The 13819-nt window shown below is 43.1% G+C and overlaps 1 protein-coding gene across 2 annotated transcripts in view; it reads left to right on the top strand.

The window, feature by feature from the left end:
• Positions 1-13819, top strand: part of Csgalnact1 (chondroitin sulfate N-acetylgalactosaminyltransferase 1) — a 170273-nt gene that overhangs the window by 79345 nt on the left and 77109 nt on the right. For both annotated transcript variants that reach the window (XM_028789067.1, XM_028789068.1), the window contains one exon: positions 1132-2056. In XM_028789067.1, coding sequence (XP_028644900.1) covers positions 1429-2056 — 628 coding nt within the window. In that variant the 5' untranslated portion in view covers positions 1132-1428. The remainder of the gene's footprint in view (positions 1-1131; positions 2057-13819) is intronic.

Genomic DNA, 13819 nt, shown 5'->3' with positions numbered 1-13819 from the left:
ACTCTCAACAGAAGTACTGTTTGCATTTGGCAGTGGTTCCTACCCATCTTTTCATGTTTCTTTTGATGGACATTTGTGTTCTAATTAACAAAACCACTCTTACTTAACTATATGCCATAAACACTTTCCATAAATCTTGGGGGACGGGTCAGTTGTCTACTGATTACCTCAGTGAGTGAGCCCTCGGCGTCTTAAGTGGTGGGTTGCAGCTTCACGTCGCCGAGTGTGGAGTTCATGAGAAATCCAGCAGACTATGTTTTCTACATATGCAGTGACCAAAGTGACTTCAAAATCAAGTGCACAAGGAATCCACGTGTTTCTAGCAGCGCTCACCCAAGCTGCATTGGGAGATTTCACTGCATCCTGGGTTCTCAACATAAAACATGCACTTATCTCTGCCGTGCTATCACAGCACACAATGCCACAAACACCTCAGTGCAGAGTCACGTTATGAGCAGAACTGTTCTTATTGTGCAGTGCATTTAAGTTTTCCACTCCGGTAGATACATAATGTTTGGATTGCCGTTAAGAAAGACTTTTAGTATCTCCCTACTGTTTTTCCTTAGAATGTAAGTATCAAACTAGTGTATGTTTGGATTTGATTGTGTTAAAATACTTGGCTTAAGTAACTTGTATATGAGTTTTCCATTTGGATTTTATAAATGATGACTAAACAAATCTTGACTGGGGATCAGGACAGCATTTCAACTCTTTCTGAAAATGCTTTAAACATACTTCTGCTGTTTTTCCTTATGCAAAGTGCTTTTCTTAGTGTTGGTGATTATAGAATCAAAATGCTGATCAGTTCTGCCAAAGGATATAGATGCACTATCCATCCTGCAGTATCAACTATGCAGCCAAGATTGAATTCTGTCAAACAACCACATCATGTCATCAATAAGCACAGTTGCTTAATCTTTAATAAGTGTTGAAATTAAATGTGTATAAATGAATTGCTTTAAAATACATGTGTGATTTGTACTGAGTAAATATTTGATTTGTGTTGCTTATTTTATATACCTATATACCCCAGGTCAAGTGGAAATTTTTCAGATGAAAAGGGGTCCTGAATAGGAAAAGTTCAAGTCTGATTTGAAACACTAAGCCTCCCTGTCCTTTGTGTCTTCCCAGGTTCCCCCACGTCTTCAGCTCACCAGGAAGGCTATAATGGGAACAAACGAAGGAACCTGGAGGCTCCACTTGACTGATTGTTTCTGTTTAGAAAGTCTTCCCTTGGAAGCAGGAAAGCCGTCTCATGTAATGGCTGACTTCCAAAGGCAGGCCATGTTCTAGAACGAAATGGATGGAATTGGTTCAGGGGACTTCAGCGGCCCTGTGGTTTAACCAGAAAAGCCCGTGTTAGGGGCCCTCCTGGTGCCCCGGGATGTTGCATACTCTGGACCTGGACGCATCCGCACCTGAGTGAGGATGGTCCGCCGTGGACTGCTGGGGTGGATTTCTCGGGTAGTGATTCTGCTGGTGCTGCTCTGTTGTGCCATCTCTGTCCTCTACATGTTAGCCTGCACCCCAAAAGGTGACCAGGAACAGCTGGGACTGCCACGGGCCAATGGCCCCACAGGCAAAGATGGCTACCAAGCGGTGCTGCAGGAGCGTGAGGAACAGCATCGCAACTATGTGAATAGCCTTAAGCGACAGATTGCACAGCTGAAGGATGAACTGCAGGCACGCAGTGAGCAGCTCCGCAGTGGGCAGGACCAGGCCAGTGATGCCACCAGCCTGCGCTCAAGCTGGGACCATGAACCCAAAGCCCAGGCAGATATGCTGGCCTTCCTGCGTGGGCAGGTGGACAAGGCAGAGGTACATGCCGGTGTCAAGCTGGCCACGGAGTATGCTGCTGTGCCTTTCGATAGCTTCACTCTGCAGAAAGTATACCAGCTAGAGACCGGCCTGACCCGCCACCCTGAGGAGAAGCCAGTGAGGAAGGACAAGCGTGATGAGCTGGTGGAAGCCATCGAATCAGCTCTGGAGAGTCTAAACAGCCCCGTGGAGAGCAGCCCACATCAGCGTCCTTACACAGCTGCAGACTTCATAGAAGGTTAGCATGCTTGGAGATTTGGGGGGTACAGGACAGGGATTGAGGAATTGAGAAAAAGTTCTGAAGTATTCCAGAGCCTGAACATGTCTGGGTAACAGACGTGTCTTGGCAGACTTGGTTATGAAGTGGCTAGGGACAGGTTTTATGAGGGACACCAAAGGTGTGTTGTAATGTTTGACTTTTCAGAAACACCTGCACCTTCTCACTTTCTCTTGGAAACCCCATTAAACACAGTTTAGTATTCTGTGTTAGAAGAAGGTAGGACTTCATGCTTCGGTTGGTAAAGTGCTTGCCCGGAAGGCAAGAAGACCTGAAACTTAGATTTACCATATCCAGATAGGCAGGTCACAGATTTAGTAAAAGACTTTGTATGAAAAAAATCAGATGGCGAACATCTGGGGAAGACACCATTGTTATCCTCTGGTCCCCATGTGCAAACTCACATGTGCAAATTATCATACACGCCAGCACACGCCCCAAAAGAAAAGAGTTAAAACAATATATAAATACAAACTCTGAAGCCCAAGTAGAATATTGAGCAATTTCTCTGTATCTGTTATCCTAGACACTTCTGGGAATTGGGTTGGATTATGAGACCTAAAAGAATGCACAGAACAAAGCATGTACACGTACCAGATGCTGTTGGAAACATACTGCACAGACACTATGTATTCAGGAGGACCCCATTCAGGAACAAGGAGAGCTGTCTACTAAAGAATCAGAGATAGAGGCAGTAAGTCTCAGACTGACTTGTGACAATGATAAAGTGACATTATGGGAAAATCTGGTGTGACAGAACACAAGTGACAGAGCCAGGATTCGAACTCAAGAAGTCGGAGCCTTGAGTGCAGGTCCTTAACTACAGTGTCACTTTGTGCAGATGTCAGAGCTGACTGAAACGAGAGGAGCCATTCACTTTATCATTGTCACAAGTCAGTCTGAGACGTCCTGCCTCTATCTCTGATTCTTTAGTAGACAACTCTCCTCATCTAGTTTCTTGGAGGCTTTGTAGGTATCTTCTTGCTAATTGACACATTAGTACTGGTTCAAAAACCCGTCTACTAATTTGGGAAAAGCTGTTGAAGGCATTTAGTCCCATTATTCAACCTCTGGACAGAATCTTCTTCAACACGGCCAGAACTGTAGCTGTGTCATTTTAACTAGTACCTTTTTCTGTCAGGAAATCATGCCACTGCCCCAGGAAAAAACAGTTTCTCTTCAGTTAAAAATTCTTCCAGGCTGGGGTGTCAACTCAACGTGTTTGCATTGAAAGTGTAAGGACACGAGTGCAATCTCTCAGAATCTCCTCCACACACGCATACCGCTACTACACACACACAAAGTCAGGAATGGTGGTGCACACTTGTAATCCCAGTTCCGGGAGGTGGAGGCACATCACTGGTGCTCACTAAGCGGCTAGCCTAGACTATTTGGTGAGTTCCCAGCCAATGAGAGACCTGAGCCTCTATATGCATGCATGCTTGTACCTACACACACACACACACACACACACACTGACACACACTGACACACATACACACACACATACACTGACACACATACACACACAAACACACATACATCCACACATAACATACACGACACACACACACACACACACACACACACACACACACTATCATTTACTATTTCTCCTGTTCCTTTTAGACACTTGGCTATCTTGAGATTTTTTTTTTTACGGTATATCTGAGCCGTACATCCATGAACTTTTAATATAGAATCACTTTTCACTGTCTAGAACTAGGTAGAGAAATCACTTACAAGACCAATCTTTTGCTGAGGGTTATTTTTAAATTCATGTATTTGAGATACAAAAAAATTACATTGCACCCCCAGCCACTAACCAGTGTAATAATAAGCACATGATGAGCATTCAGTAAGAGTTCAGCAAGAGGTAACAGCACATTTGATGGTGCTTTAGTTTACGAGGTGCTTCTACATATATTATTTTACTAGCTGACCCTCAGGGGATATCATTAAAACATCTCTTTTAAAGACACCACTGCTCTGCCACGCTCTCCTGAGTATGCTATAGATTGCTGCCCACATACAAAGCAATTTGAAAAGAACTTGATTACAAATCAATGCCTGCAGCTTGGGATGTTTGCCCTTTTGATTTTTCAATCTGCCTGCATTTTTGAAATCTCCATCTGCTTTTTTTTATCCGTAATCTTGATATGTAAGGCCAGTCGTTCTTAATCAGCAGTGGCACCAGCCTGGGTCTCTGAGCCCTGAGATTTGACTGACTGTCTGTTAAAGACGTTCTTGCCTAAGCTGCTCAGGGTGGCTCTCATATATAAACCACAGCTGATATTCTTAGGGAGACCAATTCGTATGTAGCTTCTGAATGTGGTATAAGTCTCAATAATAACTATTATGTGCTATATAAACAAAGACAAAACACTTTACATGTATTTGTGTATAACTGATACTTATAAATAATTCTGGTTATTTAATTTTTAAGTTATCGCTATCAAAGCATCATGGAGGGCATCTTTTATGATCATAGGATGTGAGGCATTTGGGACGAGTCTACACGTCAGAAGATGTAGGAAGTAGAATTTAAGTCCAATAGATGGAGGAAATTGAAAACAGTGTTATCTCAGGACTAGATAGGACACTCCAGGAGTCAGCTGGAAGACCACTGAGCTGGAGATGGAAATTCTGGTTCTTGTAGCAGAGAGGTGGTTGGACTGAATCACACTTCATCTTCTCAGTGTTGGCTCGCTTTTCTTCCATCTACACCTATCCAAAGGGAAAGAAGCAAATGGGAAATGTTGATTTCAGATCTGTTTTATCTATCAGCTTGAGCAGTAATAAGGACTTTGCTAGGAGTAATATATTGTGAACAACGTATTTGCATTTCTAAACATAACTGCAGTGAAAATGATTTTGTCTGATATGTGAGACTGGGGTAGTCCAAAGTTGGAGTCATTTAGCAAAACTCCATAGGAAATTAAGTTAAGCAGGAGTGTTCTGCGTACTCAGAGGATTCGAAAGGAAGTCAGCAAATCTGCCTGCTCCTGGACTAGCAAGGTAAGGATAGGCTTGCTTCTGAATGTACTGGTTTCTTCTGTTGCTATGACCGAATACCTTATAAGAAGCACTTAGGTGTTTGCTTGGGCTTGCAAGTTTTAGGGAGTATAGTCCACTATGGTTGAAAAAGCAAGCAGAACAAGAAGCAGAGTGCATACAGGAACTAGGCTGCGACTATAATAGTGCCAGACCCACACCCAGTGACACACTTCTTCTAGCCAGATTCTCCCTCCTAAATGTTCCACAGCCTTCCAAAGACAGCACCACCCACTGGGGACTGATCATGCAGACATATGAAGCTGTGGGGGTCTTTCACATTCATACCACAGCTTGTTCCAAAAAATAAATAAACAAAACCCTGTGGGATAGAATGGTTCCAGGTAACAGTGATGTCAAACTCAAAGCTGTGAGGCAGGTAACATAAGCATTGGAAGCTATGTGACTCACAGTGAGATCCCTAAACTCCTTGGGAATTGGCCTGCTCCTCTGTCAACAAGAAACCTGCTGTGCATGACTGCCAGGGCCCTTCCTAGACCTGGGGTAAGAGTGCTCCACCATCCAGTGCTGGGCAACAAAAGATAAGTCACCTACCCTACAAAAGGAGGAATTGAGAATGAACACTGATGGAACTAGCATGGCTGTGACAACTCTGTATTTCTGTAGAGCTTGCAGAAGAGAATATCACACTTCTGCCTATATAATGTATTATCTATGGGATTTATTAGTTGTCTCTAAAACCTAGGAGAGCACCAGTTATCTCTCTGTTCAAAATGTCTCATAGGCACTGAGTTTTGTGTTGAATTCTCATTTAATAGAATTAATTTTTTGCAACCATTTGGGAAGAGAATGAAAATCAGGCAGTAATCAAGCCCCTGCCTCAAAATGTCTAACTGTTCATCTCCTCATTTCCCTACATTTTATTCCTTATCCCTTCAGAGGAAGATAGACACTGCCGTGTCATTTGTCATTTTTCTTTGATTTTATGTTTCCTTAAGAGGGTAGTGGATATACCCTCTTTTGATCATTCCACAAGGCAATTTACCTTTCTAAATCTTCCACAATGCAAATATATGACGGTGGGACCCCTATGTGAGCTTTTAGTGTCTATTGTCAGTCACTAGCCTGTGATGTTCGCCTCTTGCATCCACTGCAGTGGCAGGGCAAGAGATTTCAGACTCCAAATGACTCAACTTGGGGATGTAATGGAACCTAGCTCTGATCTGAAAGGCTTTGAGAGTGCTGTGGCTTGAATGTATCCCTCCAAAAATTCAACTGTTGACAATGTAACAGTATTGATGGTTTGAACACTGAAGGATAAAGCCTCAGGAATGTGATTTAGGCATTTACAAAAGAGACTTCTGGAGCTTTCAGTAGCTGCCCTTCTACCTTCACTATATGAGGAGACAGACACACTCTCATGTACATATTCACAAACACATGCATGCATGCACATGAACACACATTTGCATTCATGCATGCATGCACACATACTGGGCTCCACAGTGAACCTGCAGCAGTGTCATCTTGAACTTACAGAAGTCCAACAGCAAAAAACAAATACATTTCTGTCCTTTACAAAGTATCCTGCTTCAGGGATTTTCTTATAGTTATGAAATTGATTATTAAAAAGGCTATGCTGAGACACCTTTTAAAGCCAGGCAATTTGGAGGTTGCTATAAAACTTTGCAGTAGCTTGTTCAGTCAGTCCTGACCTGTACACTATAAGCAAGACATTGGGAGCTTTTGAGATTTGGAGATCCATTGATTATTTGCCAGTGTGTGACTTTGAGGGGACACTGTGATCACATTGTTCAAGCTTGCCTTGTCAAGTCCAGTGTGGCTCTAGGTCTGGACTTTTGCAACCCACTGATAAGCAAATATGCCAGGGACAATACTGGGCAGGAAAGAGACACTTCCTTTGGCATTCATGTCAATGACATGTTCCTTGTTTGCCACTTAGTGAGGAAGCAGAAATGGTAAGACACATTCTAATGAGTTGCTGTGTATCTGCGTATCCAGGGGCAGAAACAGGGAATAGTAGGAAGTCTGAACCGTGGGTGACCCTTGACTTATTTTTAGGGTATTGTGGCATGCACAAAGATTGTGGTAAACACACGAGCGGAGTATGACAGTTCTTGAGGTATACCTCAGAGTCCTAAGCCAGTGTCTACCGGAAATTGGAGACATAGATCTTTTGATATTGCGTCTACTGGAAGAGGAGCAGATTTGTGAGATATCAGGCTTCTCTGTCACTCAGTCACCTATCCTCTGCTATAAAATCTTATTTGTTGGCCAATGCTTTAATTTCCTACAAGAAGAGATAAATGATACACACTCTGGAATTAGTGATAAGAGGCTTAAATGCACGTAAATGCTCAGAGTTACATGTGTTGGGGTGAATTCAATGATGTTAAGGAAAGTAGCTTTGGTTTCTTTCCCTTTATGTAGTGAGAGAGTTTAGGGGGTAGCTCAGTGGAGAAGCACTTCCTTACTATGCATGAGGTATAAAGTTCTAGCCCTAGCACTATGGAGAGAAAAAGGAAAAGTAAAGAGGACGAGAAGGGAGAGGGAGGGAGGGAAGACATGAGGAAGGAAGAAGAGGAAGAATGGAAACAGGCAGAGAGGAGAGAGAAGGGGTATGGGAAGGAAAAGGAGAAGAAGAGAGGAAGGGGTACAAGGGGAAGAGGGAGACAGGCAGGGAGGGAGAGAGAATGGATAGTCTAAGAGGGAATGTGTGATATCATGGGAAGACCAGGAAGACGAACTAGGCTCAGACATTAGGACTCCATGAAGGACAAGGGAACTGGGCATAGCACACGTCAGAAGGACAAGTGAGCTATGAGGTCCAGGGCAGCAGGCAAAGGTCACCTTCATAATGTGTTTGCCTGGGTATGTGCTAGGCCTGCTGCTCAGACTTCAGCTTGCTTAGCCACGCTGGATAGGAAGTGTTGCTTCTGGGAAAGGAGTCATTTTGAACTTGGCCTCAAGCTTCTCCAATAGGGAATAGATTGGATCCCACCCACATGCTTCATCAGCATGCATATATGGACTGCCTCTTCTGTGTGCAGAATGTCCCAGCTGTGTGAGAGCTAATAAAGGATACAGCCAGTTGTCAGGCTTAAGCCCCGATAGGATGTTTGTGAAGAAAGACAGAACTCTGAGTGAGGAAGACTTGGGCAGAGGGAACTGGCCTTTGGTGCAATGGGCTTTAGAGCTGGGCTTTAGAGGTGGTAGCTGAGTGGGCACGGAAGAGGTTGGCAGTGGTAGGGTATGAGTTGGGCTTAAAGAACAAGAATGGGCACCTGGGGAGAAAAGATGAATTGGAAGCTAAAGGTAGCAGAGAGTTGAACACCAGACTTCTGGCAGACAGACTGACTTGAACAAGGGGCTACAATGATGATGATTACAAGGGAGAGCATCCTCATCATCACGTTGGCCCTGAGAGTTGCTGGATTGTAGATCCATGAGCCTGAGGGTAGGGCATGGGGATGCTTTGGATCTGGATGCTACGCTAGAAGACCGACCCTGTGTTTCAAGGAGATGGTAGGCTACGCTCTTGAGCCCCAAGAGCCTCCTCACAATTTTGGCAGACTTCCAGTATTCTACCAACTGCAGTATTTTGAGGACCCCTGTAACCAGTGATAGTGGTTGCTATGGTTTATTCCAGCTGGCTATATGTTTGAGCATATTCTGACATTCCGTAAGCACAATCACATGTAAATTCCTATTTTCCTGTGATGGGGAGCTCTCATTATCTCTATTTAGTCCAGGGAGAATCTGAAATTGGAAGAGGTTGAGAACCCTAAGGTTGCACAGCTGTTGAGCTACAGCACCACCATCGCAGAGTCTGGGAATTCTGCTGCCTTCACTTGGAAAGTGGCTGGCTAAGTATACTCTATTACAGACTCAGAGTGATGTCAGGCGATCTTTCTTAAAACAGGTGCGGGACTAGAAAACACAGTGGGGTGGGGCCTCGTGCTTGTGACTTGGATAAGTCTTCATTGGGAAGCAGTTTTGAAAAAAAGCAGAGGAAAATATGTATGTTGGAGAGTCTAACAGAAATAGGCACAGAAAAAAAGTTACACTGAAGACAAAGTCACTAGCTTTGTGTTGTTTTATTTGAGACAGGGTTTCAGGCTAGTCTCAAACTCACCTCACAGATGAGAATGACCTCAAACTCCTCATCCTACTGACTCTGTTTTGCTCATTTGATGATAATGATCCATTATTTTAATCAAAGGAAGAACGTGTAATACCGTCCTAATTTATTTTCTATGACCATAACAAAATACCACAGACTGGGTAACTTACAAATGGTAGAAATTTGTTATGAAACTGGAGTCAGGGAAGTTCAAGACAAAAGAAAATCTAGCCAAACTCATTCTGTCAAGAATGCACTCTGAAGTGAGGGCTATTGAACCATTATTAACTTGCCTCCTGAAGATGTCATCCTCTGTACTGGCTGGTTTTGTGTCAACTTGACACAAGCCAGAGTCATCAGAGAGGAAGGAGCCTCAGTTGGGGAACCTCCATGAACTCCAACTGTAAGGCATTTTCTCGGTCAGTAGGGGTGGGCCCAGCCATTGTGGGTGGTGCCATTCCTGGGCTGGTAGTTCTCGGTTCTATAAGAAAGCAGGCGGAGTAATCCATGCAAAAGCAAACCAATAAACAGCACCCTTCCTTGGCCTCTGCATCAGCTCCTGCCTCCAGGTTCCTGCCCTGTGTGAGTGCTTGCCTTGGCTTCCTTTGGTGGTGAACAGCAATGTAGAAGTACAAGCTGAACAAATCCCTTTCGAATTTGGTCATGGTGTTTCATTGCAGCAACAGAAACCTTAACTGAGACATTCCCTAATATTGTTACAATGACAGATTTCAGCGTGTTTTGGAGGAGATAGTGAAACCATAGAAGGTTTGTAGGAGCCTTGACATAAGATGCTTTATTTGAACTACTTGGACACTTTTTCAGAGTGGTTGCAGAGCTATGGGAAAAGAAAGCAGAGAAGATACTGAGTCAGAGCCCCACATAAATGTGTCCTCAAGGGCTGTGCTGGTCAGTTCCTGAAGAACAGAGTCAAGATTTCCATTGCTGCCATGTTCTCTGAAGCCTAGTTCACACCTACTTTGCATTTGAGATAAATTTCCAATGTAGACAGCCCTGGGGGCTCTCACCCACTCTCCTTTTGCAGTGTTGCTTCCTGCTGCTCTTTCCTGCTTTCTGTCGGCTGGTGCTCATCATGATGTGAACATCTTGATCTTCCCATGTTGCAGTGTGCTTCACCACGAAAGCCCTGGGTCACCGTCTATCCAACAGTTTATGCAGTCTCCTCTCTGAAATATTCTCTGAGCCGTCTGGCTGGGAGTCTTTTCCTCACTCTTCCTGAAGTAGCATTTCGTTCTTGGTGTGAGGTCATTGCTCAAGTTCCTCCGGCTAGTTTATCAGTCCTTTGTTGAACTGACAGCTGACACTTGCTGACAGCTTTTAGACACAGTAATTGAAAAACTAGATTTCTCTGTTCACTGATTGGAAACTCCCACAGCAATCTTTTCATCCTGTATTATCCCATTTGGAGCTCTGCTAAGTGAGGCTTTGGGGAGTGTAACTTCCCCAGGTCCTGTTGCTGGGGAGTGGAGGAGCCTTGTCTCCTGGTCCATTCACTGTCCCTTTTCTGTAGTAGCCTTTAGTACCCATGTCTCAATCAACTTTCAGCTCTTATACCTTATAGTACTACACAGTCTTTATAAGAGAATTGCTTGAAACTCCTTGGAAGACATAACCTCTATAAAATCGGAGGTTAAAAGAAATGCTCACATTTCCAGTTTGTTCCATGATCATGGTTTCAATGTGAGTTAGCAAATTTGGATAGAAAGATGCTTTCCACAGTAGTGACTGCCATGAATAGGTTTCCACCTTGAACGACAAATCTGAAAATACAAATTCAAATACTGAGTGCTCACAATATATAGGTGTGGAAAAGTAGCGTTCTTAGCAACTGACTTCCTTTTTCTGCCTTGAGCTTTGGTGATTCCTTCTTGATATAAAGCCTCACAATTAAGGCACCCTTTAAAATCTTTAGTTCCCAATAAGTTTAGAACTGTAGGGGAATTACAAAAGCAGCATGGTGATGTCAACCATAGCACATCAACCAGACTGGTAGAGCAGCCTTGGTACGCTGACCCTGTCTTACATCAAAGTTTGATCTCTGTACTTCCAAGTACTCTCAGTCAGGCACAAGCTGAAAATATTACACAGAAAATTCTGAGGCGAAAAAAGTTCATCACTCTAAAATACACTTTGTTATAGTATGCTATTGTAATTGTATGTTTTATTATCTCTTACTTGCCTAGTTTACATATTAAACTTTATTGCTAATGTATGTGTAGGGCCAAGTCAGTTGTGTGAAGGGTTCTGTAGTCTCTCCAGTTAGAAGTCACGCTCAGTGGGGAGCTACTGTACAATGTTGTTCATTACATTAAAGCTTTGTTTTGGTTTTGTTTTCCTACTTTCACATGAGGTGGCCTCTGAACTTCTTGCATCCACACTTGGTGGCTGTCATGCACTTTGGAGAATTCTGCACCAGTAGTCTTTCTGGAATGTTGGCTGTGGATAGACGACGCTGTTGCTTGACTGTTCTTGCACACTCTGGTTCTGCCCCCCTTTTCTCTGGGTTCCAGTTGGAGTCTTTTGTGTTGACCTTTCACTTTCCTTGGGGAAGGAATGAGCCAGTGAGAGGCTTGTTCACTGTGTAGCTGAATTTATACTTGGAAATTTCCATTTGATTCTTGTCATCTCCATCTCTCAGCTGAAGTGGCTGGTGAGGCTCTGTGTTCATTTTCTTGGCTGGAGCTTTTAACTGGTCAATCCTGGTCATTGAAATTCCCTGATACATTGTTACCCTGTCTGAAGCATACTGGGGTCTGGTGCTGATGATCAAATCTTTGTAGGGGGCTGGGTTTTCCCTTGCTTTTCTGACACCTCATATTTTTACAAAAAAAGCCAGACATCTTGTATACATAGTAGATGCTGAGGTAACTGTTTGCTTCTGAAAATGGTTTTTCTCCCCATAGACCTTTAGTGTGTGCATGTGTGCGTGTGTGCGTGTGTGTGTGTGTGTGTGTCTAAGGGGGGAATAATGTCATCTAAAGATATTCGTCACCTTAGGAAATGATTATATCCAATAAATCAGTCTTCATACACCGGAATCAATGCATCCAACTCACTAAAGTCATAGCTCATACTTGCTTGCCTTAAACATGTTCTGAAAGACTTACATTAGCCTTATTTTGGATGAAATCACCTATTTTCTAATAACATTGAAAGTTTCATGTAATTTCTTGAATACCTTGCAAAAACTGGAAAACAAAACAGCTGTATAGGCTCCTTCCTGAGGTAAGGTAAGAGGGTAAGCTGTGTATGTATGTATGTATGTATGTATGTATGTTTGTGTGTATATATATATATGTATTATGTATGTATGTGTGTGTGTATGTGTATATGTGTGTATGTGTGTATGTATATGTATGTATGTGTATGTATGTGTATGTGTGTATGTACATATGTGTATGTATATATATGCATGTATGCATATGTATGTGCATGTGTGTATATGTATGTATGCATGTATGTATGAACAGTCATAAGTTATGAACCAGACCCTCTGTAGTCAGGATATGGGTGGGCTTTGGGTTTGTTGTTGCTATGGTTACTTTCAGTGGTAGAGGGGCTTCAGATAACTTGGTAATAATGGGTTTGTGTTTATGTTTAGGGTGAGTGTTGGTTGCTTTGTCTGAGTACTGCCTTTGGAGCCTTGCAATTTAGGTCTCCCATGTGCTCTGTATCTTAAGCTCCTTAAGCTTTTCTCCTGTGGGGCATATTGCTGTCAGAAATGCCCCAGTGCAATTCTGCTGTGACTTGTTTTTGAGGTTCCTTAACTTGGCTTTTACAGGGAAGTGGAGAGTTGTGGAGCGGGGTTGTTTTTTTATTAAACCTCAATCTCAGGCAGATACCATGGCCTGGATTTTTGGGATATCCTCTGATCTCACCCCAAGAGAAGGACTCTTTGACCTCTTCCTTCCCCAAGGGAGAGAATACATGCCACACTTTTCCACTCAAGTAAGGTTCCTTCCCTAGGGAAGAGATAAGAGTTCAGTATTTTCTTGCCCTTCTCATGTGGCTGCTACTGCCTTACCAGGTCACACGGTGTAGGCTTTGGCCATTTCTTCGGGTTGTTTCTGTGAATAGTCAAGGAGAGTCCAGGAGAAAGAGAATGGAAAACTGAACATTTTGCTGAGAAACAAAAACAAAACAGAATACCTCCCAAGGGGCTTCGCTGTCCTGCAGGCTGCACTCAACCTGCCTCATTTTGACCGTTCCTCTTTGTGCTTGGCTATCTACTTCACAAAACAAGTTCTCATGTTCCAACCTCAAACTTAGAGCCAGGTGATTGTTCTTTGAGGTTAACTATTTACTAAGTATTTCTTTTTAAATGCTTGCATTTAGAGTTAGTCTGGCCCTTTTTTTCTCCCTAAGAAATACTTCTACCTTATTAAATTGTGCATGGAAACAGAAGTGTGAAACTCCCTCTTTAAGTAATAATTTAAAGCCCATTAATTTTTTTACTGGCCTGCATTTTGCCACAAATCAATCATTCTGTCTCACACCTCACAACCTGGTCTCTACCATTGCACAGTTCACCAGTTTATAAGAAA

This window comes from Grammomys surdaster, unplaced genomic scaffold, assembly GCF_004785775.1.
Source record: "Grammomys surdaster isolate TR1022 unplaced genomic scaffold, NIH_TR_1.0 125780, whole genome shotgun sequence".
NCBI classification, from domain to species: domain Eukaryota; kingdom Metazoa; phylum Chordata; class Mammalia; order Rodentia; family Muridae; genus Grammomys; species Grammomys surdaster.
This window is presented reverse-complemented; position numbering and strand designations above follow the sequence as displayed.